At 44.4% G+C, this 24594-nt stretch overlaps 1 protein-coding gene across 1 annotated transcript in view; it reads right to left on the reverse strand.

The window, feature by feature from the left end:
• The window catches only part of SLC28A3 (solute carrier family 28 member 3), a 68220-nt gene that overhangs the window by 7313 nt on the left and 36313 nt on the right, over nucleotides 1-24594 (reverse strand). The window contains exons 4-13 of the mRNA XM_017872349.1: nucleotides 21544-21739; nucleotides 18065-18209; nucleotides 16269-16382; nucleotides 15274-15351; nucleotides 11969-12049; nucleotides 10453-10533; nucleotides 7994-8119; nucleotides 5872-6002; nucleotides 3433-3601; nucleotides 2833-3030 (exon numbers count right to left, since the gene is read on the reverse strand). Of these exons, the coding sequence (XP_017727838.1) occupies nucleotides 2833-3030; nucleotides 3433-3601; nucleotides 5872-6002; nucleotides 7994-8119; nucleotides 10453-10533; nucleotides 11969-12049; nucleotides 15274-15351; nucleotides 16269-16382; nucleotides 18065-18209; nucleotides 21544-21739 (1319 nt within the window). The remainder of the gene's footprint in view (nucleotides 1-2832; nucleotides 3031-3432; nucleotides 3602-5871; nucleotides 6003-7993; nucleotides 8120-10452; nucleotides 10534-11968; nucleotides 12050-15273; nucleotides 15352-16268; nucleotides 16383-18064; nucleotides 18210-21543; nucleotides 21740-24594) is intronic.

Genomic DNA, 24594 nt, shown 5'->3' on the forward strand with positions numbered 1-24594 from the left:
ATTTTTTAGTAGAGACGGGGTTTCACCGTGTTAGCCAGGATGTTCTCGATCTCCTGACCTCGTGATCCGCCTGTCTCGGCCTCCCAAAGTGCTGGGATTACAGGCTTGAGCCACCGCGCCCGGCCAGGCCAGACAATTTTTTCTCAGTTTGAGGACTGATTGAAACTGAGGCTCAGAAGATCCCGTCTACTCTATTGTTCCCAGAGGCACACCCAGTCTGACAAAGGTACCCACGTGACTAAAGCAATAATTTTCCAATATCCTCAAAACTCTATGATTTTGTTCAAAGAATAAACCGAGCAATACTACACTCATTCAAGACTCAAGTGGCCATGGTAAGATTTTTGTTGATTCCAAGGCCTCTCTTCTCTCTCATGGTTTCTGAGAGCTCTCCTTTGTTGATATTTTCCATCAGCGTGCATATAGCCAGCAGGAAAAAAAAAAATTTCAAGTAGGTATGCAGTCCACCGTTCCTGGAAAAGCTGTCCTTGTTCCCCACTTTTTTCTAGTGCTTTTTCATTTAGTTCAGCTGGCTTCAAAACCAGGCATACTTATTAAGAGATTGTGGGGAGAAAGATAAGGGGCTTGAAACTCCTCTTTCCCCTTTCCTGGGATAAGTGGGAAGGGGGCACACAGATGTGGCCATGATGGGTTTTAGAAGAGGAAAAGGAGGCTGGGACAATTCCACGCTGACTTTGCCCACAAATGTGCAAGATGATGTGATGAAAAGAGATGCACCGTACTAGGAAAATATTAATAACACACCTTACAACTCTCCTTGTGTCTGCACGGGATGCCATACGTACAGGATGGTCATTATAGCACTATCTCTGATAGTGAAAAAACAGATAACTGCTTATCAGAATGGGACTAGTTGAGATGAATTATGGCGTGCAATACAATAGAATACTATGTCACAGACGCTGATATGGAAAGGCACCTGAGACACGTTATTAAGTGCAAAGGAAAGGTTAAAAAGTGAGTATATGTTACAGGGAGAAGAGCTCCAGAGAAAGAAGAAGATTGCCTTACTTTTTCCTTTATCTTTTTTTGGACCTTTTGAATTCTATACTATGGTATGTGTTACATGTAAACAAATGAATAAAAACAGACAAAGTATTATCTTTAGGAAAGAGAAAGTGATGGAATAAAGGGCTCCTCCTAGGGGCATGGGGCATAGTATTCTCCCTCTTATCTCAGATGGAGGTCAGCATGGGCATAATTCAGTGGATATCACTGGTGTTTTGCCTCACGGACCCACATGTACGTTCTGTTCTGTGGCACCTTTTCGAGGAGACTGTTGGGACGCCCTCCTCCACTTCTAGGTTGTGAGCAAAAATTGCTGAAACTCATCTGCATTTTGTTGATTGCAAATCAGAAATTTGGAGAAACAAAATGCCTTTCCCATTGTGACTCCACAATAGCAGAGGCCACTGAGCTCCTGTTTCCAAATGTTCTCTCTGTGCCTGCCTTTGGTTGGGCTCACCCCTAAACTCAATCAGCTCTACTGTTCTATCACTATCCTCACAATAACCTTTCCACACAACTGCTTCGTGCTGCCAGAGCGCAGAGCCCGGCCTGCTCCTTAACAAAACGATTCTTTCCTGGCAACTGGCAATTGGGGATAGAAAACATTTCACTTAATTTAGCCTATTGTTTACTTTTGGCAGGGAAACAAACTGGTTTTGGTGGCATCTAAACAATGAGAATAATTGGCCAAGCTGTACTAGGAGGTTAGTTGAAGAATGAACATCCGAGAACGGGAAAATCTGCAGAGCCCCTGCTCGTGTCAGAGGTGTGGGTCAAAATGCCCTAGCTGTAAAATATAAATCAGTGCTCCCCCAGGAGTGGGCTTTTACACTGGTGTGCTATGTGGGAGTAAATCTGCAGGCTTGTTCTTTGGCAGGCCGGGAAGGATGGTAGTGTTGTTTGTGGGTGAGCAGACTCAGAACCTTAGGCAGGCTACTTTTCCTCCCCTTTCATTTTTAAACCAAGTACATGCCTGGAACATTAATTCCAAATGGATTGTTTCAATGAGTACTAGGGGTGCTCAGGAATGTTAACCATTTCCTTAAGAGTTTCCATGAGTGACAGTTCTGTTCTCCAGGGGAGAAAGTTGCAAACTCAACTACAAACATGACCTCACCTGAGGTCCTCATCCCACCAAAGGCCAGGCAGATGTGAATGTCTCCTTGCAGGCTATTGACCTGAAGTCCTGACATAATTATGGGTGCTTGTCTCAAGGCTTTCAGATCACAGACTCTGAGTCTTTTCTCTCCCTGATCCACGTGGAGAGCAGTGATGATGCTACACTCTCTCTCAAGGATGTCCAGGCATGATGTTACTTTTAGACGGTTTCTCAGAGCTCACAGAATCCACTAAGTTCAAAGGGAGAGGTCTTTATGATCACTAGACTGTCAGCCACTAGACTATGAGGGCAGGGGCCCCATGACTTGCTGAAGGCTATGGCCTCGGTACTCAGCACATTGCACATAAAAGGCATTCAACAAATTTTGGTTGATTGATTGCAGTCCCAGCTCATGTGACTCTGGGTCTGTGTCCACAGTCCTCAAAAGTAAATGATCACAATGGCAATGATTAGCTGTGTCTACACACTCATACACACACACTCTCTCTGATTAATTCAACATAACTGAAAATTAGGAAGTTCTATGTACGTTATGAGCTCCATGAGCCATAGATTTTAGGTTGTTTTGCCCTCTGATCTATCCCAGGTGCCTGGCATAGTGCTTGACGCACAGAGGCATAAGTAATAGATGAATGCAGGTATGTGATGAAGAAATGTACCGAGGAATTAAAATAGTTACTCACTGATATATATTGCTGCACACCATTCACAAATTTGGGTCCACCTTCTTTCCTCAAGTGGATCCATTTTGAGAGGTGCTCGTAAGCCACAAATTCATTGAAGAAGGTCTTATAACCTATGAGTCTGGCAACCATAAAGCTGTCTTGCCATTCCACTCCCATTATGAAGGAAAAGGGCATGAAGATGTAGGAGCAGATTAGCTATAGAAACCAAAAGTAGACACTTGATTAGAATAGTGATTTGCTTTCAGTTCTGCCTCCTCAGTGATAACACTGTTTCTGATCCCTCTGTCTCCTTTAGGCACAGAAATTCCTTCTTCCCTTGCCCATTTTTACCCATCAGGAATCAGAGCTAGAAATCGGTCATTTGAAATAAGCTGGATTCTTGGGGAAGGGGCCAGGAGAGACTGACGGTCGTTGAGGGGAAGGAGGGTGATAGGAGACAGAGAAAAGGTGGGTGGGAAGTTGGGGGATGCATGAGAAGCTTCTACAGCATGGAAGAGTCCACTAGGTTGTTAGGGTGGGCTGTTTACAAACCTATTTTATTTTTAAACAAAGATAGGCAGAAACAAAACAGAGGGCAGGGGTGTGATATGATTATACCTCAAAACTCAGCTGTGGGTAGTCAAACATGTTTCCAAACCAGGACAGGGCTGAATTCATAAAAGACAGCAGGGCCAGGAAGGCAATCAGATTCACAGCAATGTTGGCCACCAGGGAGATGGAGGAGGAAGCTCCTTGTGTTGCAGCTTCTAGAAGATTCCCTGAATCGCTTTATCAAGAAATAGCAATTCTAGAATTACCAAAGGGTTGTTAGGGGATGGACACCATTGGTGCAGAAGTAGCAGAATCAGAGCTTAGACAAGAGACAAACTATCAGGCCCCTGCCTTGCTCAGAATACTCACCTGAATCACATGACTTCATGAAGTAGGCATATGGGTATTTAACCATGTTTGTTCTTGTTTTTAAAGAGATAGGGTCTTGTTCTGTGTCTCAGGCTGGAGTAAAGTGGTGCGATCATAGCTCATTGGAGCCTCCAACTCCTGGGCTCAAGTGATCCTCCTTCCTCAGCCTCCCGAATAGCTGGGACTACAGGTGTGTGCCACCATGCTTGGCTTTTTTTTTTTTTTTTTAAGAGACGGGGTCAATCCCAGCACTTTGGGAGACCGAGACGGGCGGATCACGAGGTCAGGAGATCGAGACCATCCTGGCTAACACTGTGAAACCCCGTCTCTACTAAAAAATACAAAATCTATCCAGCGGAGGTGGCGCGCGCCTATAGTCCTAGCTACTCGGGAGGCTGAGGCAGGAGAATGGCATAAACCCGAAAGGCGGAGCTTGCAGTGAGCTGAGATCCGGCCACTGCACTCCAGCCCGGGCGACAGAGCGAGACTCCGTCTCAAAAAAAAAAAAAGAGACAGGGTCATGCTACATGGCATGGGCTGGTCTTAAACTGCTGGGCTTAAGCGATCCTCTTACCTTAGCCTCCAGAGTCTGGGTAGCTTACATTACTTTTTAAATTTGGGAACATTTATAATAAAACTTGGAAAATGATAAAATATTACAAGTTTAAAATGATTTTATTACAAGTAGCTGCCAGAGAATAGTTATAAAATATAAATGCTATAAAACTAATGATTCAAAACAATAACAAACCAATGATTCAAGGAAGGCTGTAAATCCATCACCTCATTTAGAAATGGAGTGCCACCATCCCTTTGAATCCCCTGTGTACTCTTCTTTGATCCCATCCTCCCCTCTAATCTCAGAGGTGCCTGTCTTCCTAAACTTCACTCATCATCCCCTTTCTTTACCGTTTTCCTACATGTCTGTATCCCTAAAAAATATATTGTGTGTCCGGGTGCAGTGGCTCACACCCCATAATCCCAGCATTTTGGGAGGCCGATGCAGGTGAATTTCTTGAGCCCAGGAGTTTGAGACGAGTCTGGGCAACATGGCAAAATGCTGTCTCTACAAAAAGAAGGCAAACCCAGGGTTAGCTTTTTCCTTGTGTTCAGAGGAAGGGTCCAAAATTAGCTGGGTGTGGTGGTACATGCCTGTAGTCCCTGCTACTCAAGGGGCTGAGGTGGGAGGATCATTTGAGCTCAGCCTGGGTGACAGAGTGAGACCCTGTCAAAAAAACAAACAAAAACAACAACAACAAAAGAAACACACATACAAAAATTGTGCAAGTCTGCACACTGAGCAACTTTATAAGTGGAATTATGCTATATTCTTTGGCAGCTTACTTCTTCACTCATGGTTGACTTTATCTACAACAAGTAAGGGTGAATTTCAGACACATGTTGGTTGCTGATGAATTCTGTTATTTAAGGAAATACTCTTGAACATCCTAAATTCCTTAGTCTTTTCCACTCTGTTTTTCTTTCTTTTTCATAGAGCAAAAGAAAAGGAACCAGCTTTCTTATAAGAGGAACCTCCAGAAATGGTCATCCTATGACTGTCTAAACCAAGGCTCCATAAACACTCTGCTATATTTACAAAGAAATATCTTTACAACAAACAGATATGGAAATGTATTGACATTAGGTATTTAGAGAGGTTGATGTCAAGTATTAAACAAGATTTTGGCCAGGTCATGGCGCTTTGGGAGGCTGAGGCAGGAGGATCCCTTGAGCCCAGGAGCTGGAGATCAGCCTGGGCAACATAGTGAGACCCCGTTTCTAAAAAACTTAAAAAATTAGCTGAGTGTGGTGGCTCATGCTTGTAGTATCAGTTACTTAAGAGGCTGAGGTGGGAGGATAACTTGAGCCTGGGAGGTCGAGGCTGCAGTGAGCTGTGTTCATACCACTGCACTCCAGCTTGGGAGACAGGGTAAAACTTTGACAAAAGGCTTTTTGGAGCAAGTCTCAAAAAAAGGAAATAAGACTCTTTTTGGTGAAGTCTAAATAGTCTTTGGACTTACTTAAATATCGTAATTCACTGTGCTTTCCGGTTATCAAATTTTTGCTGTACATTGAATTTGGAGTCCCCCACCCCAGCTTGGGTAGTCATTAATTAGGTGAATGTGTCACACTTACCCACTTTCCATTTTCATGGCATTCTTGAGGGTTATTTTAGGTTTTTCTGTCTCAGGCCAAAAGAGTTTAGCAGCAGCCAATGACGCAGGTGCCGACATAACCGAGGCTGTTAACAAGTGGGAGGATGGAACCTGCAATTTCAGAAGAAAGAAGGCAAACCCAGGGTTAGCTTTTTCCTTGTGTTCAGAGGAAGGGTCCAAGAGCTCTGCAAGGGAAGAAACAGGGCAGGGGGTTGCTTCTATGACAGAAGACAATGTTTCTTTGGAGGTCTGGAAGAGCCACTCTCGCTCAGTGAGAAAAGTTGCGGGCATCGCCTTGAGAGGCTGAGGGATAAGGGAGACATTTGTGCTAACTGACCACATCCCTTGGGAGAAGCATAAAAATGAAATCTGATTGTTTCAGAAAAGAATTAATCCTATGTTGTGGAAACTTTCAAGGAAGATTCCTCAACCTCTCTGTTGCCCTTTTGAACGCTCAGACAGCCCCTAAAGAATGTATGTCATTACAACTTTTTTTTTTCTTTGAGATGGAGTCTTGCTCCATCATCCAGGCTGGAGTGCAGTGGTGCGATCTTGGCTCACTGCAACCTCCGCCTCCCCAGTCAAGTGATTCTCCTGCTTCAGCTTCTTGAGTAGCTGGGATTACAGGAGCCCACCACCACACCCAGCTAAGTTTTGTATTTTTTAGTAGAGATGGGGTTTCGCTATGTTGGCCAGGCTGGTCTTGAATTCCTAACCTCAGGTGATCTGCCCACCTCGTTCTCTCAAAGTGCTGGGATTGCAGGCATGAGCCACCACACCCAGCCTCATTACATCATTTTAGATAGGGGATGGGGAGTGGAGAAGGGACTCATGATTCACTTGCAGATGTGTATATTCTCCTCTCTCCATCTTCCTTTTGCTTTCCTGAGATCCTCGGTGCCTTTACACAATCTTCATTGATCTGGAGGCCCTTTAATTTGTACATGACTTCTGTTTTCTTTATCGCAGGTCCACTCGTTCCCCTTCCCGCCCGCCCTCACATGGTTTCTGGATTCTCTTCCACATATGTTCAGAATTCCAGGATCAGCAGCTCCCTGCCTGTTCCTGTTCCCCCCCGGAACATTTTTGAGGCAGCATTTCTACAGTGGGGATGGCATTCCCCAGATGATCCACTCAAGCTGCCCATTCCACAGGTGTCCTTTGCCCCTTTCTTCTTGTCTCTTCCTACTAATTGGCACTCCAAGGCCTGGATGAAGACCTAGAATGAAGCCCACTTATCTTGTAAGAAATCCTAGCCTCCTGAGTCACACAGTGACTGGGCTGTGTTATTCCGTTTCAGTATCGGGGATTGTGCCTCTGTGTGGCTTGTAAACTCTATGGGTCGGGGTGCATGCACCAGTTATAACATTCCCTAGCCTTATACTACAGACTGCCAACTCTCAAACTTGGCTGTACGTTAGAATCTGAGGAATTTAAAAAAAATATTGATGCCTGGGTCTCATCCCAAGGAATTGTGGTTTAATTACTCAGATATGGACCTGGGCATTAGAGAATTAAAAGCTCCCAGGTGATTCTAATGTGCAGAAAGGTTTGAGAATCACTGCTCTAGACCAGGGGTCAGAAAAGTTTTTCTGTAAAGCTCCAGAGAACAAATGTTGTTGGCTTTTTGGATCACAACGACTCAACTCTGTAGCACGAAAGCTGCCATAGACAAATGAATAAAAGTAGTTGCTTTCCAATAATTCATTTCCAAAAACAGAAGCAATTGGGATTTGGCCCATGGGCCATAGTTCATTGACTCCCAGTCCAGATCACCTTGACTGAGGTAACAGTTTTTTTTTTTTTTTAACAGATTTAAATTTTCAACCAAAGCAACTTCATCATACGATTGCATTTTCTATTTTTATTCTGCAGATAGAACTCACAGTTAGACAGCAGGGATATGAAGCCCCAAAACTCCTTGGGGTCCCTATGTTCAAACGCCAAAGCAACTGTGACCAACTTTTGCCATATGGCAAAACAAAACAAAAAAACACTCTCTTGGCCTCCTTTTCCCACCAGCAATGGAAAAGAAAAAAAATAACAAGAGCAAAGAAAGAAGAGGTTGACGTTTTCATAAGTTAATTCCAAAATATTCTTACCCCAAAAGAAATGTATGCACCTAAGACGCTTCCAGCAATTGTAGAGAACCCGGCGGTCATGATGGCGTGGAGTTCAGACTTGGTGATGTATGGTAAATATGGTCGGACCAGCAGTGGAGACTCCGTCTGGAGACAAAGAAGGGTGACCAGGTTGCTTTTAAATCTGTGTGGGGTGGGGAAGGGGTGCCAATCTACTTATAATTTTATTCTTTAAAGCAGAGAGTTTCTAAGAGTGAACCTCAGACCAGCTTCATCAGCGTCACCTGGAAACTCGTTAGAAATGCAAATTATTTCGATTTACTAAATTAGAAACTCCAAGGGCGGGAGCTAGCAATCTGTATTTTCACAAGCTTTCCGGGTGATTCCAATGCATGCTCAAATTTGAGAACCCACACCATCGACCTCTGAGTTATTTGAACTCTAGGTCAGTTTCCATATGTGGTCATGTGTAAAGTTTGCAAAATTTGTGAGGCTAGACACAGAAAGCCTCCACCCAGCCTAGGAATGGATGCTGTGATGACTTGGTGCCCTTCTCTAAGGGTCAACTGACTCTACCCTGTGGCCTGAACTTCTAGATGGGTGATTTCTAAGCCACTGTGGCTTCCAATCTTCCAACTTCACCTTGACAGACCCTAAACCTATTTCCTGATACATCAGGGAAATAGAGACACAAGCATTAAAAACAAACAAACAACCTCAGCAATAACAAGGACAGGTGCCTGCAGGCCCTTCTGTAACTGGGAGTCAGAGAGCCCTCTCTGATGGGTGGAAAGGAAGAAGCAGACGGACTATAGTTGGAAAGGCTTGAAACCCATTAAGGAGGACAGGCAGCCTGCGGCGTGGGGCTCTCCATAGATAATAGCTGCACTTTTAGCATATTAAGTATCAAATTGAACATCACAGAAGCTTGTGTGCAATTTTACAATTTTCTCCTCATTATTTCTAATTGTTCTATAAGATTGAATGTGTGGTGCCTCCATCTATCAACTAGGAACCCTGTGCATGAGCCCTCTTATCCCGCAGGTAGGAGCAATCAACTCAAGATGGTGCCCTAATTTGTCCTGGGAGATTTTATGACTGTAATTATAATTATTTCAACTCCTAGGGAAGGAAGTGTGGGCCCCCACTCTAAAGACTATGCTCCAGGCTAGTAAGCATAGATTTTTTTTTTTTTTTTTTTTTGATACAGTTTTGCTCTTGTTGCCCAGGCTGGAGTGCAGTGGCATGATCTCGGCTCACTGCATACTGTACCTCCTGGGTTCAAGTGATTCTCCTGGCTCAGCCTCCTGAGTAGCTGGGATTACAGGCATACGCCACCATGCCCAGCTAATTTTGTATTTTTAGTAGAGACGGGGTTTCTCCATGTTGGTCAGGCTGGTCTCGAACTCCCGACCTCAGATGATCTGCCTGCCTTGGCCTCCCAAAGTGCTGGGATTACAGGCATGAGCCACTGCGCTCGTCCATAAGCATAGTCTTTAGAGTAGAGGCCCATGCTTCTTGTTGGCTTACCAACAAGAAGGTTCAGCCTGCCTGGAGCAGTTGTAAGCCTGGGATTTGGGGCTATGTGTTTTTCTGAGTGACTTGATTTTTGCTTCAAATTCAATTTCCTTGCCAGTGGTGCTGGCAAGCATTCACACCTGGTTTTCGTGGCGTGTGACTCCATTCTACCTGAAGCTGCATATCTGGAGTGATGAGGGACTTATTACAATTTCTTACTGATCCACCCATTAGCAATGCTGCTATTTTGAGGGACACTCCTTGGCATTATAGTTATTTGCTTAAATGGGCTTCAGGCAAAAGAGCATTTCTCCATGTGATGGAACAGGGAGGTGAAAATTGCAGCCTAAAAGCTTAATTTTGATGAGAAGAGAAAAACCTAAAAGCATTTTTTTCAGGCTCAGCAAAGACAGAATATTGACCAGTTCAGACAAGTTGAGAATACGCTCAAGTGTTTACACAGTTGCATGGTTGTTGGTGGAAAGGCTTTTTGGTCTCCTCCATTGCCACAGCCATTATAGTTTAGAATGGGAGGCTGCCTGTTCCATGTTTGCAGCTTCGAGATTTGGAAATAGTGAAATCCATTCAAGTGGAAGAGCTAACAGCCTCTGAAGAGTTGACCAGAAACCTCACAATCACTAAATTCAGATTTATTGAGAATCTATATGAGAAGCTCTATGTCTATGCTTTAATAAAATGACAACCTTCTATTCTCTTCATAAACATTCTCAAGAACCCAATTCCACAATACCATACCCAGATTGTTAAAAGGAATTTCTCTCTCTTTCTCTCGCTCTCTGCCTTCTCCCTCTGAAATCTGGACATTGCCAATACTGGGGCTTTCTTATTTTGACACCCTTCTCTCTACACTAAAATAACATTGTGTTATTTTCTAATTTGACTTTTTGGAAAGAGACGATCCATTTCAACAGATGTTTTGTTTTGTTGATATTACAACTTACTTGTCCAACAAATATATTGCCAGAAGCAACTACAGATTCAATAGGAGATGATCCTGTAGTAACTAGCATGATCCATCCAACCTAAAAGGAAGAAAGGGACAAAGTTGACAAAGAACTTTTTGTATACCCAAAACTTCAAAGTAGGGATTAAAATCCTTAAACTGGAGTAAAATGTTGAGGGCTTCAACAATTGTCAGCAGGCTAATGATGGTGCCAAAGGTAAGTTTAACTTATTGAGCCCCTAGAGCAGGCCAAGCAAATCCTCTTATTGGAGTAGTAAGTCTGAGTCATTGCATATACTTTGAACATTATACAAATCAATTTCTATAGGTCTATTGTATACAAGTAATAAATGACAATTGCTAACATGGTCATGGAAGGCTTTACTGCATTCCAGGCACTGTGTTAAGCCCTTGATCCAGAAAATGCAATTAATTCTTATAATAACTCTTTGAGAGAGGTCCTATATAATTATACTCATTTTATTAAATAGGAAACCAAAGCACAGAACAGTTTAGTTGTTTTGTCAAAGGTCACCCAAATGTAGCGGGATGTATTTGAGGTTTGGTCTTTTTTACTTAATTGAAATGAACATGGCTTTTGGTTCCACTTTTGTACTGGCCTTTCAACTAGAGATGGTGGATGAGGACTTCCTGTTGCATTCTCTCTCCTTGCTTTTTAGTTTAGACAAGAGCGTAGCAATTCTGAATGTTTTGAGGTTTAAACAGAAAATTACGGGCCCTGGAGTTCTTGCTGTCATTCTGAACTCTGCTGCTACCTGTATTCTGGTTCCCTCTCTCTCTTCTCTCTTTTCTCTTTCTTTTTATACATTTTGATTTATTTATTGGGATCAAGGAGGGCTGTGGCTGTGCCCCAAGCACTGCCTGCACTGCTCTGTGCTTTGGTGAGGTGCATCCAAATTGGCTGACAGATCTCCTCATCCTCTGATCTAACACATGAACATAGGACTCCCAGAGGCGAGGGCAGCAGGAAGGACAAGAGCTCTTCGGCTCTGTGTGTGTGCACGCGCGCTTCTGCTAACGAAACTCTCAGGAGTGAAAAGCTGTTTCTCCTTTTTGCTTCAATTTCTCGAGCACCTCCAAAACAGGAAGGGTCTACTTTTGTAACCTCCTTAAGCAAGGTGGCATATAATTAAGGAGTAGCTTAAACAAGAAAAAAAGGTAAGCACAGGGTGGATAACCAAGATGAAGGAACCAAATCGTTTCCCCCAGCAGTGTCTGACCTCAATTCCTCAGCTAAACAAGTAATTGCTATAGTTTCATGAAGATATCCAGTGGTTTGCAAATCAAAGCCCTATTAGAAGCTGCTGAGATAAAATTCCCTCTATGGACACATTTAGGATTGGGGGTTTTGAATCTAATCACTTAGGTGGTGGTGGTGGATAATGGTAGGAAGAGAAAGGCACTTCGTAAATACCTGCATAAAAGGCCTTGAGGACTTGCGTCTGAGATAATCAGCTCTACACCTGTAACCCAGTCCCTCCCAGCCCCAGTACCTTTCTAATAATCCACTGCATCAGTCCCAGGTAGTACAGCATGGACATCACTGTGCTGAAGAAAACCACGATTGGCAGGATCTGTGAGGACAGAAACAATCATGGATTAATGATGGGTCCAGTTGCACCAGCAGGTTTTATATCAGGCCTCCTCTCTGTCTCCTTTTCTCCCTCTGAAACATCATAAAAATACGGGAAACTCCTCTTGAACTTTAATCAGGCAGCTTCCCTATCTACAGTCTTTTCTTCTAATTTGTCACAGGACTTGACTTTTTTCCCCTCTCTTCTACGGTGGGCTTTTTTTGCTCAAGGAATGAAGTTTGGGGGGATTTGTAATAACTAGATCAACACACTAAAGGCTGCCAGAAAATAGTCTTGTTGTTCTGATGCTAAAAAGACATGGGCTTCACCACTAGTTAGCAGAGTAACCGAAGTCAAGATAAATTGTGAGCAACCTCAGAGCCTTATTCTGAGTGTCTGTAGGGGTCAGGTAAGGCATGTGGGTGCTGATACACAGTGCCTCCTACTGGATGGCAGACACACCCGACAGCAATAACTTCAGCATGTCCTGAGAATGACCCTATGGTCTAAGCATGTACGTTTGGAGTTCTGAACTAAGGAAACTAGGAGTGGCCAACCCAAAGATTCATTCCTTATCTATAAGGAATATCTGAACCCTTGGCCCATCCCGTGGAAAGCAGGCCATACAGGGGATCCAGGCCCTTGGTTTTGGGTTAAATGAAGGTTGGGGTCGGGCGCGGTGGCTCACGCCTGTAATCCCAGCACTTTGGGAGGCTGAGGCGGGTGGATCACGAGGTCAGGAGATCGAGACCATCCTGGCTAACACGGTGAAACCCCGTCTCTACTAAAAATGCAGAAAATTAGCCGGGCGTGGCGGTGGGCACCTGTAGTCCCAGCTACTTGGGAAGCTGAGGCAGGAGAATGCCATGAACCCGGGAGGCGGAGCTTGCAGTGAGCCGAGATCAGGCCACTGCACTCCAGCCTGGGTGACAGAGCGAGACTCCATCTCAAAAAAAAAAAAAAAAAAAAAAAAAATGAAGGTTGGGAGGTGGAGGTTGCTGAGGTAGGGTGCTAAGTGAGAATGCTATATAAACTGCCTTTTACAAACGATAGCTGTTCTCCTGTCTAGCCTGCGGCCACTGGACTGCCCTGCATGTGAGTCCCCTCAATAAACCCTGTTTCTCATTTGCTGGCTCCAGGTCTTTTCTTTGGCCTGTCAAACATGGTGCCCCCCTACTGAAGTCAACAGGGATCTGTCATGACCTCTATGCAGTAAACATTCATTCTTCTAGCTTTTAAGATAATAGTGATTTTACCTATAGTTTTTCATTACTAAAAAATGACTGCATTTTGGAAGCTACTTTAGTTCTGTGTTGAAGGCCATTGCATTTTCTGGGCGGGCTCGGTGGCTCACACCTGTAATCCCAGCACCTTGGGATGCTGAGGCAGGTGGATCACCTGAGGTCAGGAGTTCAAGACCAGCCTAGACAACGTGGTGAAACCCTGTCTCTACTAAAAATACAAAAATTAGCCAGGTGTGGTGGCGCACGCATGTAATCCCAGCTACTGGGGAGGCTGAGGCAGGAAGATCGCTTGAACCTGGGAGGCGGAAGTTGCAGAGCCGAGATTGTACCATTGCACTCTAGCCTGCATGACAGAGCAAGACTCCATCTCAAAAAAAAAAAAAATTGTATTTTCCTAGATCCTATGTTCCTGATGCTCTTTGGGTGCCTTCAATGTAGCCAGTGTTTCCACAGAGAGCAGTTTCTACCCTGCATAGACCACACAGAGCTGTGGGCTGGGTCTTTCCTTGGCCTCATCTTACTGCACCCCTTCCCCATTGTTCCCCAGCTAACTGGCCAGAGAAAGCTGCTACCAGAGGCACAGAATGTCCGAGGACAATTTGTACAGGATCTAATTTAGAAAAAATCTATTAATAATATATATTAAAAGACATTTTGTGCCAGTATTCAGAGCTCACTCACTATGAGCCTTTTATTGGCTTTAAAGGGTAGGCAGTGCCTTCCTGAAAGCTTGAGGGAGTTAAACAGTCTCATCTCTGGAATGTTAGCAGAGGATTCTGTGTTGGCAGGAAAGAATAGGGGCCACTGCCCTGGAAGAGGGTAGGGGGAGGGCCTGAAAACCCCTGTGTAGTCTGGGTAGCAAGTTTTTCCTTCTTTATGACTTTATTTTTTCCAATTCTGAATTCATTTCATGATATGAGCATATTTCTGTCTCACTCTATAAACATTTGACCCTTCAGAGATGGCTGAGTTATCTCAGCCCTAAACTATCAAACCAGCTAAACTGCCGGGTGGAGGCTGCTGGGGGTGGGGGAGGGTGCTAAGTGAAACGCTGTATAAACTGCAGGCTTTTTACAAACGGTAACGGTTCTCCTCTCCAGCCTGCCGCTAAACTGCTGGTTTGGTGTTTTAGGCTGAAAAAAGATTCAGCCTAAAAGTTGGCCTAACTGAAGCTGGGGTAATTTGGAGGTAAATTTGGAGTCTCTAGGTGAGAAAACAATTTAGAAGTGTATGAATAACAACACACCACAAGAAAAGCTGAAGGAAAACCCAAATGCATGCTTCTGACTCACTGACAAGCGTTTGCAGGGACTTCCCAGGGGAGGATGGGCTTCCTGGGGCCTGTGGGAGCCTCAAGAAGGAATTGACTGTGGCCAGCCCTGGGGCCAAGCTGCCTTTCCCCTGTAAAATAATGTTCCTTCTTTAGTTAGGAGAAGGCCTATCCTCTAGTCCTGCCTAGGCAAAGGCTGTGCTGAAGGAGAGATGAGAAAGGTTTAGCGCGGGGATGGCTCTAAAACAGGGGTTGCTGTGGTTGACCGGCTGCCCCAGGGACTGGGACTGAGAGGCTTTCCGAATACAGAGCTGTCATTGATCCGGGACCCATCAGCCATTCACTGCCACATGTCTACTTGTTGCTGGGAGCATAATATTCTCTTCCCTGAAGGCCCAAAATGTTATTACCCTTCTGATTCTTCCTAAGTATCGCAGATAAAGCTACAAGCCCCACCCCCTGGTATTTGAATATTTCTAACTTCCTCTGGATGTTTCCCTTAACGCCATAGTAACAAGGTAAAATGTGTGCAGTCCACTAACTTCAGATAACATTGTCAGTGGAAAAGGGTGGTGATGTATTACACACCTCTGACCAGCCCAGTAGGTATATACCTGGTTTTTGGTCAGTTAAGTTCTATCTGAATATCTACAAAGACTGAGAAGCTACTGAAATAGCAGTGACTACATAGAAAAAAGGTTTGACTTTACCTTAAATGCAAAGAAATGGTCTTTGTATTTCTCACCAAACACAAATGAAGCACCAGCATCTGTGTACTCCAGAAAAGTCTGAGTTAAAGAAAGAAAAAGAGATTTCATTCCAACCACATGAGTGGAAATTAGTGCACAGGAACTCTAGGCTCTCAGAGGATGGACCCAGGAAATGTGTTGGATAGACTTGGGAAGTTAATGTTCTCAGCTTTGCCCCCTCTAATGAATGGCGTAGTAGAAGCATATTTTTGAAGTATTCCTGTATACAAATTTTCTGACATTTCTGACATTCAGTCTGACTCCAGAATGCTACAGAATGAGTTGACCATGGCAATGTGTTGGGAGTCATACATAGATTGTAGGTGGCATTAGTTAGCACTGGATGCAAAGGAAGGCTGTTTCTCTGTCTGTGGAAACATCTAAGAAGTATGATAGTCCTTGGGGAGGAGGATGTGGGCAATGAATTAGGGAGTGATGATATAGGTACGGAACAGCAGTAATGTTAACAAACCAGACAGACTAACATATTCAGTATAAGCAAAACTATCTGTCTAACCTAATGCAGAATTAAAATTTGAGACAACTCGGCCGGGCACGGTGGCTCAAGCCTGTAATCCCAGCACTTTGGGAGGCCGAGACGGGCGGATCACGAGGTCAGGAGTTTGAGACCATCCTGGCTAACACGGTGAAACCCCGTCTCTACTGAAAAATACAAAAAACTAGCCAGGCGAGGTGGCGGGCGCCTGTAGTCCCAGCTACTCGGAGGCTGAGGCAGGAGAATGACGTAAACCCGGGAGGCGGAGCTTGCAGTGAGCTGAGATCCGGCCACTGCACTCCAGCCCGGGCGACAGAGCGAGACTCCGTCTCAAAAAAAAAAAAAAAAAAAAGTGAGACAACTCATGCAGACAGATAAACCCATTTCTGACACATCTTGAGGATTACCTCCAATGTTAAAAGCACCATAAAAGCAAGATGTTCTTTTGAATCAAACTTACCTGAACTTGCCTGCCCAACCAATCAAAAGCTATATATCCAGGGTCAGTCCTTAGAATCAAGAGCCCAAGAAGAAACTGTAGCCCGATTCCCCATAAGACAGGTCTCCAGTAAACCTATACAGAAAGATTAAGTGATATATCTTAGAAGGAAAATTAATGCAGGCCTCAGCATAAATATTTAATGGATCACTATTTCCTTGGACACATTCTCAGATGTGGTCTGTCACCCACCTTCTTTGGGAGGCTAAAGCTGCCATAAGCAGAGAACCCTTTGATAGAACCATACCTCAAAAAACTCAGGCCGGGCACAGCGGCTCATACCTGTAATTCTAGCACTTTGGGAGGCCAAAGTGGGCAGATCACCTGAGCACAGGAGTTCAAGACCTGCCTGGCCAACATGGCAAAACCTCATCTCTACTAAAAATACAAAAAGAAGCCAGGCGTGGTGGTGAATGCCTATAATCCCAGCTACTCAGGAGGCTGAGGCAGGAGAATCGCTTGAACCCAGGAGGCAAAGATTGCAGTGAGCTGAGATCACACCACTTCACTCCAGCCTGGGCAACAGAGCGAGACTCTGTCTCAAGAAAAAAACAAAGACAAACTCAGGATTGTATTCCTTCTCCCTAAAAGTGAGTTTCAAGTCTTCGGTCCAGGAAAGTATGTAAGTAACAATTATGTCCTGATAAATTACTTCGATAGAAACAGTAGTCTAAGAAGGACCATTAAAGGAGACAGGATCTGGCCATCCTAGTCAAGCTGTAAGTACTGGATACTTATAATTATTTCCCCTGTCTGGAAAATGGAAAGGCAGAACATGATTTCTCTGTGTGTCTAGGGTTTGTTGATCTGACAACCTGTAAGTGAATTAAGTAAAATATTGCCCTGTCAAGAGGCTCTCATTTGATTGTAAAAGAGCCCAATAAACTCTAATGCAGACCCAGGATGTGCAGTAGGAATGGACAGTCATTTGCTTTCATCGGTGGTGCAGGGTTGAGTGGCTTCAAAAGGACTATGGCATCAGAAGCACAGACAATGGAGATGTTCCCCTCAGCAGGGCAAAGAACTTAGATCATATTAGCTGAACTTGGTCTCTGATTAACGTTTTTTTCCTTGGGTCAAGCTTTTTTTTTTTTTTTTTTTTTTTTTTGTATTTTTTAGTAGAGACGGGGTTTCGCCGTGTTAGCCAGGATGGTCTCGATCTCCTGACCTCATGATCCACCCGTCTCGGCCTCCCAAAGTGCTGGGATTACAGGCTTGAGCCACCGCGCCCGGCCAAGGGTCAAGCTTTTAATGGTAAAGTCTTCCAGAGTTTTCCATTGTGAGTTACATATGAGAGCTTTGATGTTTCAGAATTCTTGCCCATTTCATGGGTTACCAGTGGACAGAACTAGGATGAGAGTTGAGATCAATATTAAAAAGAAAATTGTATAAGGACAAATTTTTGGAGCATAAATGCCCAAACTGCATGAGACTTCGTCTGGGGAAATCTGGATCAAAATGCATGAGTTTTCTCTGTGTGTTTGATGGAGGGTATGCGAGAAGAAATTAGACTTGACAGGGAGAGAACATCTCACTGGTTGTGTAACTGGAAAATCACTGAGAATGGAGCATGAGATAGTAACAAACAGTATCATGAAAGTTCAGGAAGATAGGGCACCCTGGCCACATTAAATAATCCCATCAAGGTAAGAAAAGTACTGAACAATAGTTAAATTCTCTCACAATCAGTATTTTGAGCAATTTACACATGGGGAGAAAAATAAAAAAAGAATCTAAAAGATCAGCTGGATACTTACTCTAGTTGGGTACTTGGAAAATAGAAATAACAGGACAATGTACATCATGAGCCCACCGAAGGACACCAGCTGCTGTTGACCCAATTTGGCAGTGTCAAAGGCCAGCCAGAAAATAACTGCTAGGACCAGGGAGCTCCAGATCACCCTAAGAGAAGGGGAAGGGAGGCATTGGCATCATTTGTTGTGCTAACTTGAGAATCATAATCAGGCTTAAATTTTTTTTTTTTTTTTTTTGCGAGATGAAGTCTTGCTCTGTTGCCCAGGCTGGAGTAGACTGAAGCGATCTTGGCTCACTGCAACCTCCACTTCCCGTGTTCAAACAATTCTCCTGCCTCAGCCTCCCCAGTAGCTGGGATTATAGGCATCTGCCACCCCCCCCGGCTAATTTTTGTATTTTTAGTAGAGATGGGGTTTCACTATGCTGGCCAGGCTGGTCTTGAACTCCTGAGCTCAGGTGATCTGCCTGCCTCGGCCTCCCAAAGTGCTAGGATTACAGGTGTGAGCCGCCACTCCCAGCCATCAGGCTTAAATTAACAAAGAAACATAGAAACAAGATGAATACACTCTGGCACCAGTAGGTTGTGCTTTTGGAAACTGCAACAGAATCTTTTTGGTTGTGGCTATCAAGGCAAATAGCTAAAAAATTAAGTACTGGGTCTCCTTACTCTACAACTCTTGGGCCCTTCACCTGTTCAAGGATACATGAAGGGGCCAGAGAGCAGAAAGCATGTTTGGAGAGGCACGTCTGGTGATTTCTTTGAGAGAGCTACTGGGATTCTTCACCTTCGTTTTGTGCGGTGGGTGAGGTGTTACCTGCTTCCCTTTAAGGAATAACTTGGAATATGTTATCTGCCCTTAGGGGACCTCACCAGCCGCCGAGAGGGAGATCAGACATTAGGGCGAGTTCTGGTTCCCCTGGGGAGCCCAGCAAGCCTGACAAGTCTGATTTAGGACTCACGGCTTGCACAGCAGAGCCAGAAGGCCTGCTGTGTTGGGATTGCACGAGCCCAGTTTATTAGGCCAAGGATGTGTGAAGTTTCCTGGTAGATCCCATGTTAGCCTTGAGGAAGAGAACTGGTCTGGGGTCCTGCTCAGGGGGCCACCTGAAGGGAGAGGAGGTCCCTCAGAGAGAGGCTGAGGGAAAAGCTCTGAGCAGTTGCTGCAGGGTCCTATGGAAAAGGGTCACTCTAACACTTCACAGGCCCTTCCTCCCAAGAAGGCCAGCTTCATATCCAGAGCAGGTAGCCCGGCTGATCCTGGCTTTGAGACTGGCAGGAGAGCAAGTAACAAGGAGAAAGGGGACACTCAGGCCCAGGCTAGGGAGGAAAGCTAGGGCACTGGGTCAAATTCACAGTTCTCATTACTGGAGGGGACAGCATATTCTGATGTTAAAAAATGTCCATGATGCCTGTATCAAAATATCTCATATACCTCATAAATATATATACACCTACGACATACCCACAACAATTAAAAATTTAAAAAATAGGCTGGGCACAGTGGCTGACACCTATAATCCCAGCACTTTGAGAGGCCAAGGCAGGAGGATCACTGGAGGCCAGGAGTTCAAGACCAGCCTGAGCAATATGGTGAAACCCCTGCCTCTACTAAAAATACAAAAAAATTAGCTGGGTATGGCAGCACATGGGAGGCTGAGCTACTTGGGAGGCTGAGGCATGAGAATCATTTGAACTCAGGAGGCAGAGGTTACAGTGAGCCAAGATGGCGCCACTGCACTCCAGCCTGGGTGACAGAGCAAGACTCTGTCTCAAAAAAAAAAAAGAAAAAAAAAAGAAAAGGTTACTAAGAGTGTTCAGAAGGGTCATGGGCTTTTGGCATTTTTGTAAAATATAGGGTAGATATCTCCCATTGAATAAAATTGAAAGAATGATGAATGAAAAAAATTAAGTTTTATTTTGACCATAGCCCCATGGGTCATGAGAAAAGTGCTAGCAGTCTTCAACATCCCTAAACAATTTTAAAAGCCCTACATTTTTAATGAGTAAAAGGCATGGGAAGAAATTAAAGGAAAAGAAAACCTGATAGAAAAATTATTTGGGGCCAGGCGTAGTGGCTCATGCCTGTAATCTCAGCACTTTGGGAGGCAGAGGCGGTGGATAACCTGAGGTCAGGAGTTCAAGACCAGCCTGGCCCACATGGTGAAACCATGTCTCTACTAAAAACACAAAAATTAGCCAGGCATGGTGGCGGGTGCCTGTAATCCCAGCTACTCAGGAGGCTGAGGCAGGAGAATCACTTAAACCCGGGAGGCAGAGGTTGTAGTGAGCCGAGGTTGCAACAATGCATTCCAGTCTGGGTGACAGAGCGAGAACCCGTCTCAAAAAAAAAAAAAATTTTTTTGGATTCACTAGTCAATAAAGAAATGGAAAGGATGAAATACCAGTTGACTTAAATTAATCATAAATAGGCCAGGCGTGGTGGCTTATGCCTGTAATCCCAGCACTTTGGGAGGCCAAGGCAGGTGGATCATCCGAGTTCAGGAGTTTGAGACCATCCTGGCCAACAAGGTGAAACCCTATCTCTACTAAAAATAAAAGAATTAGCCGGGCATGGTGGTGGGCACCTGTAGTCCCAGCTATTCAGGACGCTGAGGCAGGAGAATCGCTTGAACCCGGGAGATGGAGGATGCAGTGAGAGGAGATTGCGTCACTGCACTCCACCCTGGGCGACAAAAATGAGACTCCTTCTCAATAAATAAATAAATACATAAGTCATAAATAGATATAAAGATTTGTGTTCATCATAATAATTAAAATAGCAAAGATTTTGTAGGTAAAATAAATGGTCAACCATACAGGAACTATAATCAAATTCAAGATTGAATATGTTCTATGATCCTCATTTTGTAAATAAATTGCAAAGAGAATAGGTATAACTCGTAAAAAAAAAACGGTGGTAAAAATGAAAGCTCTTTAAAGACACGTCATCAGCAATCTCCATCAGTTTGTACTTATAACCCAATTCTTTATTTACAGGTACTGAGATTAGATGGCATTTGTGCTGTTCCCTATCTAGTGCCAGGACAGACATTACTGATTGATCATGGTGCCCTTCCACTGACAGGTCAGAGGGAGAGCGAAAGCCATCCTGTTAGGACAAAACTTTCACTCTTTTCTATTTTTCTAACTACTTCCTAATACGTAGGCACAGAGGTGTCTCTCCCTAATATAGCACATGGAATGTAATATGCTCATCCTCTTTTGGACAACATTTTATCATTTAATACACTTGACATGAAGGCAGTTTGTGAGGACATTTGCACACATTTCATGAGCCATTGCCTCATCTGGGCTTTGATTTCCCGTTTGTAAACTGAAGACATTGTAACAGATTACTCCCTAGGGTGTTTCTAGCTTCCATATCCCATAAACGAGGAAGTAATTTCAGAACAAATTTTTGAAATGGTGTTGGAAAAGACTCTCTCTCTTAACTGAAGTAAGAGAACCGATTGCATTTACCACTTCAGCCAGAACCAATGGCCGTTTAGAAGCCTTCTGCTAGGAGATAGCATCTCATAAATTCGATGTTCGTATTTGGCCATCAGGTGATCCCAGACAACAAAGAAGATGGCAGCCACGGTGATCACAAAAAGAGGAAGGGCTCTGTGAAAGTTCAGCACACAGGCCGCAATCACCATAACCAGATAACCTGTTCAGGAAGCAAAAACAGATATTGAACATCGCTAACTACTGGGACACGCCTCCAGCCTTGATTTGGTTCAGGTGAGAGGAGGTTTAATCAAGATATTATTGAATGCAGGAGTGCTCTTGATATGGCTGCTAGCTTCTTTGATGGGGGCCTTTTGATATTTTTCAAAGCAAGTCTGGAAAATTATCGCCATGAATGCTAGGAGGACAGGGTGCTAGGTCTTTTTATTCTTACAGGACCTTCTGAGTTCTTGAATCTTGATGCTCGATCATTGGGCCTCTAAGTACTGGCCATTTTTATCCCTGGCATTCAGTCTCGGCAGGTGAGCTACTATCAGAGAAAGGCTGAGTGTTGAAGCGACCACTGGCAAAGAGGTCTGATTCTTGTGGTTTGCAGTTCAGATTCGGTCTAAACTCGAGGGAAGGCACAGACCTACCAACAACAGACTACTTCTCTAAGTGACAGAGTCTCTAAGGAAGAGAGGTAGGGGCAATTACCAAGGTGGCTGCTTTCGAAGAGCAGATTCTGGGATAAGAATAAGGTTTCCTATTCCTAAAGGTCTGCAAAGGTGGTCTGCAGGTTAAATCTGGCCTGCTACTTGTTTTTGCAGGTGGCAAGTACATTTGTATTTGTGTGTTTTGAGAAATAAAAATAAAGTCCTAACTCACTCAACCAACTGAACTGACCCTTTAACCAGAATTCCTTCCTAAGGAGTAAGCAGAAACCAGCTCTGGAAAACAAGAAAGGAAGACTCATTTCTCTATCGCCTTTAGCCAGTCATCTGAGGTGGTAACCAAATTCCCCTCCCTCTTAGAGTTTTTGTTTGTTTGATACGGAGTTTTGCTCTTGTTGCACAGGATGGAGTGCAATGGTGCGATCTCGGCTCACTTCAACCTCTGCCTCCCAGGTTCAAGCGATTCTCCTACCTCAGCCTCCCAAGTAGCTGGGATTGCAGGTATGCGCTACCACGCCTGGCTAATTTTGTATTTTTAGTAGAGATGGGGTTTCACTATATTGGTCAGGCTGGTCTCGAACTCCTGACCTCAAGTGATCCACCTGCCTTGGCCTCCAAAAGTGCTGGGATTATAGACGTGAGCCACTGTGCCTGGCCTCTTTAGAATTTTGATGTGACAGCTCACCAGTTTCACAAGGCATTTCTTCCTGATAAGAGGCTGCTGACCATGGAGTGGTTCTGGCCAGCCTTGGAGGATGCACAGTGAGGGTTTCTGTGTCCTTTGCTTTACCTTTTGACTTCACAGGGCTGATAACTCCACCCTCAGATCATGGTAACACTGCTATTTTTTTTTTTTTTTTGAGACGGAGTCTCGCTCTGTCACCCAGGCTGGAGTGCAGTGGCCAGATCTCAGTTCACTGCAAGCTCCGCCTCCCGGGTTCACGCCATTCTCCTGCCTCAGCCTCCCGAGTAGCTGGGACTACAGGCACCGCCACCTCGCCCGGCTAGTTTTTTGTATTTTAGTAGAGATGGGGTTTCACCGTGTTACCCAGGATGGTTTCGATCTCCTGACCTCGTGATCCGCCCGTCTCGGCCTCCCAAAGTGCTGGGATTACAGGCTTGAGCCACCGCGCCCGGCCACACTGCTATTTTTTATACACATGCTCCATAAAGAGGCATAGATCTCAATTGTGCATGTACATGTGTCTCCTTGCATAAATATTCATGACTCCCCCTATAGCTTATTGAATATTTATGCTTAGCCAATCCTTTCAGCATAAATTCTTGTCTTATTCTTCTCTCCCTCAAAGTACTTGTTTCTGGCTTCTATTGGAGACTACACTTCCCAGCCTGTCAGAGTGGCCACCTTGCAGGCTGCAACCCTTTATGAGAAACAGAACTTTCCTTTCCAAATGTTTGAACCTCATGATTGATTCTTCAGTTGACAGTTTGTATGTGTGTTCTAGAAATAAAGTTGTGTTGGAATACAGCCATGTCTGTCTACTTACGTATTGTTTATGGTTGCTTTTGTTACTACAGTGGCAGAATGGCATGGTTTTGCCCTTACGTATGAAATACTGAAAAGCCTAAAATATTATCTGGCCCAGTATTCAGAAAGCTCACCAACCCTACTGTTTCCTCTTCCAACTGTCTGAGCACCGCAAAACCACTGACCTTGGCGGTGCAGCAGCCTTGGATTGATGTCTGTGGGCTTGGATGGGGGTGCTTATGTTTTATAGACAGGAGTGTTCTTTAAAATGGGCCAAGTTCAGTGTGCTGAGCTTCAAGAAAAAAAATAACAATACAACAAGACAAAACAAAACAAAACAAACCAAAACAAAAAACAAATAAAGTGAGCCAAGGAGTTCTTTGTTTTGGAGGGAGTAAAAACAGGAGACATTTTTGTCCTGCCTTCAGGCAAGCGGAATGGGCTAGATGGCCCTAGACTACTCATGTCGTATTCATATAAAGAATTAATCACTTGTGTTTTCTGGATTTGTGTGAACCAATGCACCCCTCAAATCCACATGACAGTAACAAAGGCTATAAGAATGAGGAGAGTAACTGACTCCGAAAATTAGCTTCCCGGCCGGGCACAGTGGCTCACACCTGTAATCCCAGCACTTTGGGAGACTGAGGTGGGCAGATCATGAGGTCAGGAGTTTGAGACCAGCCTTGCCAACACAGTGAAACCCCGTCTCTACTAAAAATACAAAAATTAGCCAGGCATGGTGGCAGGTGCCTGTAATCCCAGCTACTTCGGAGGCTGAGGCAGGAGAATCACTTGAACCTGGGAGGCGGAGGTTGCAGTGAGCCGAGATCGTGCCACTGCTCTGCAGCCTGGGTAACAGAGCTAGGCTCCATCTCAAAAAAAGGAAGGGAAGGGAAGGGAAGGGAAGGGAGGGGA

The sequence above is a fragment of the Rhinopithecus bieti genome, unplaced genomic scaffold (assembly GCF_001698545.2).
Source record: "Rhinopithecus bieti isolate Rb0 unplaced genomic scaffold, ASM169854v2 scaffold_5948, whole genome shotgun sequence".
Taxonomy (NCBI): domain Eukaryota; kingdom Metazoa; phylum Chordata; class Mammalia; order Primates; family Cercopithecidae; genus Rhinopithecus; species Rhinopithecus bieti.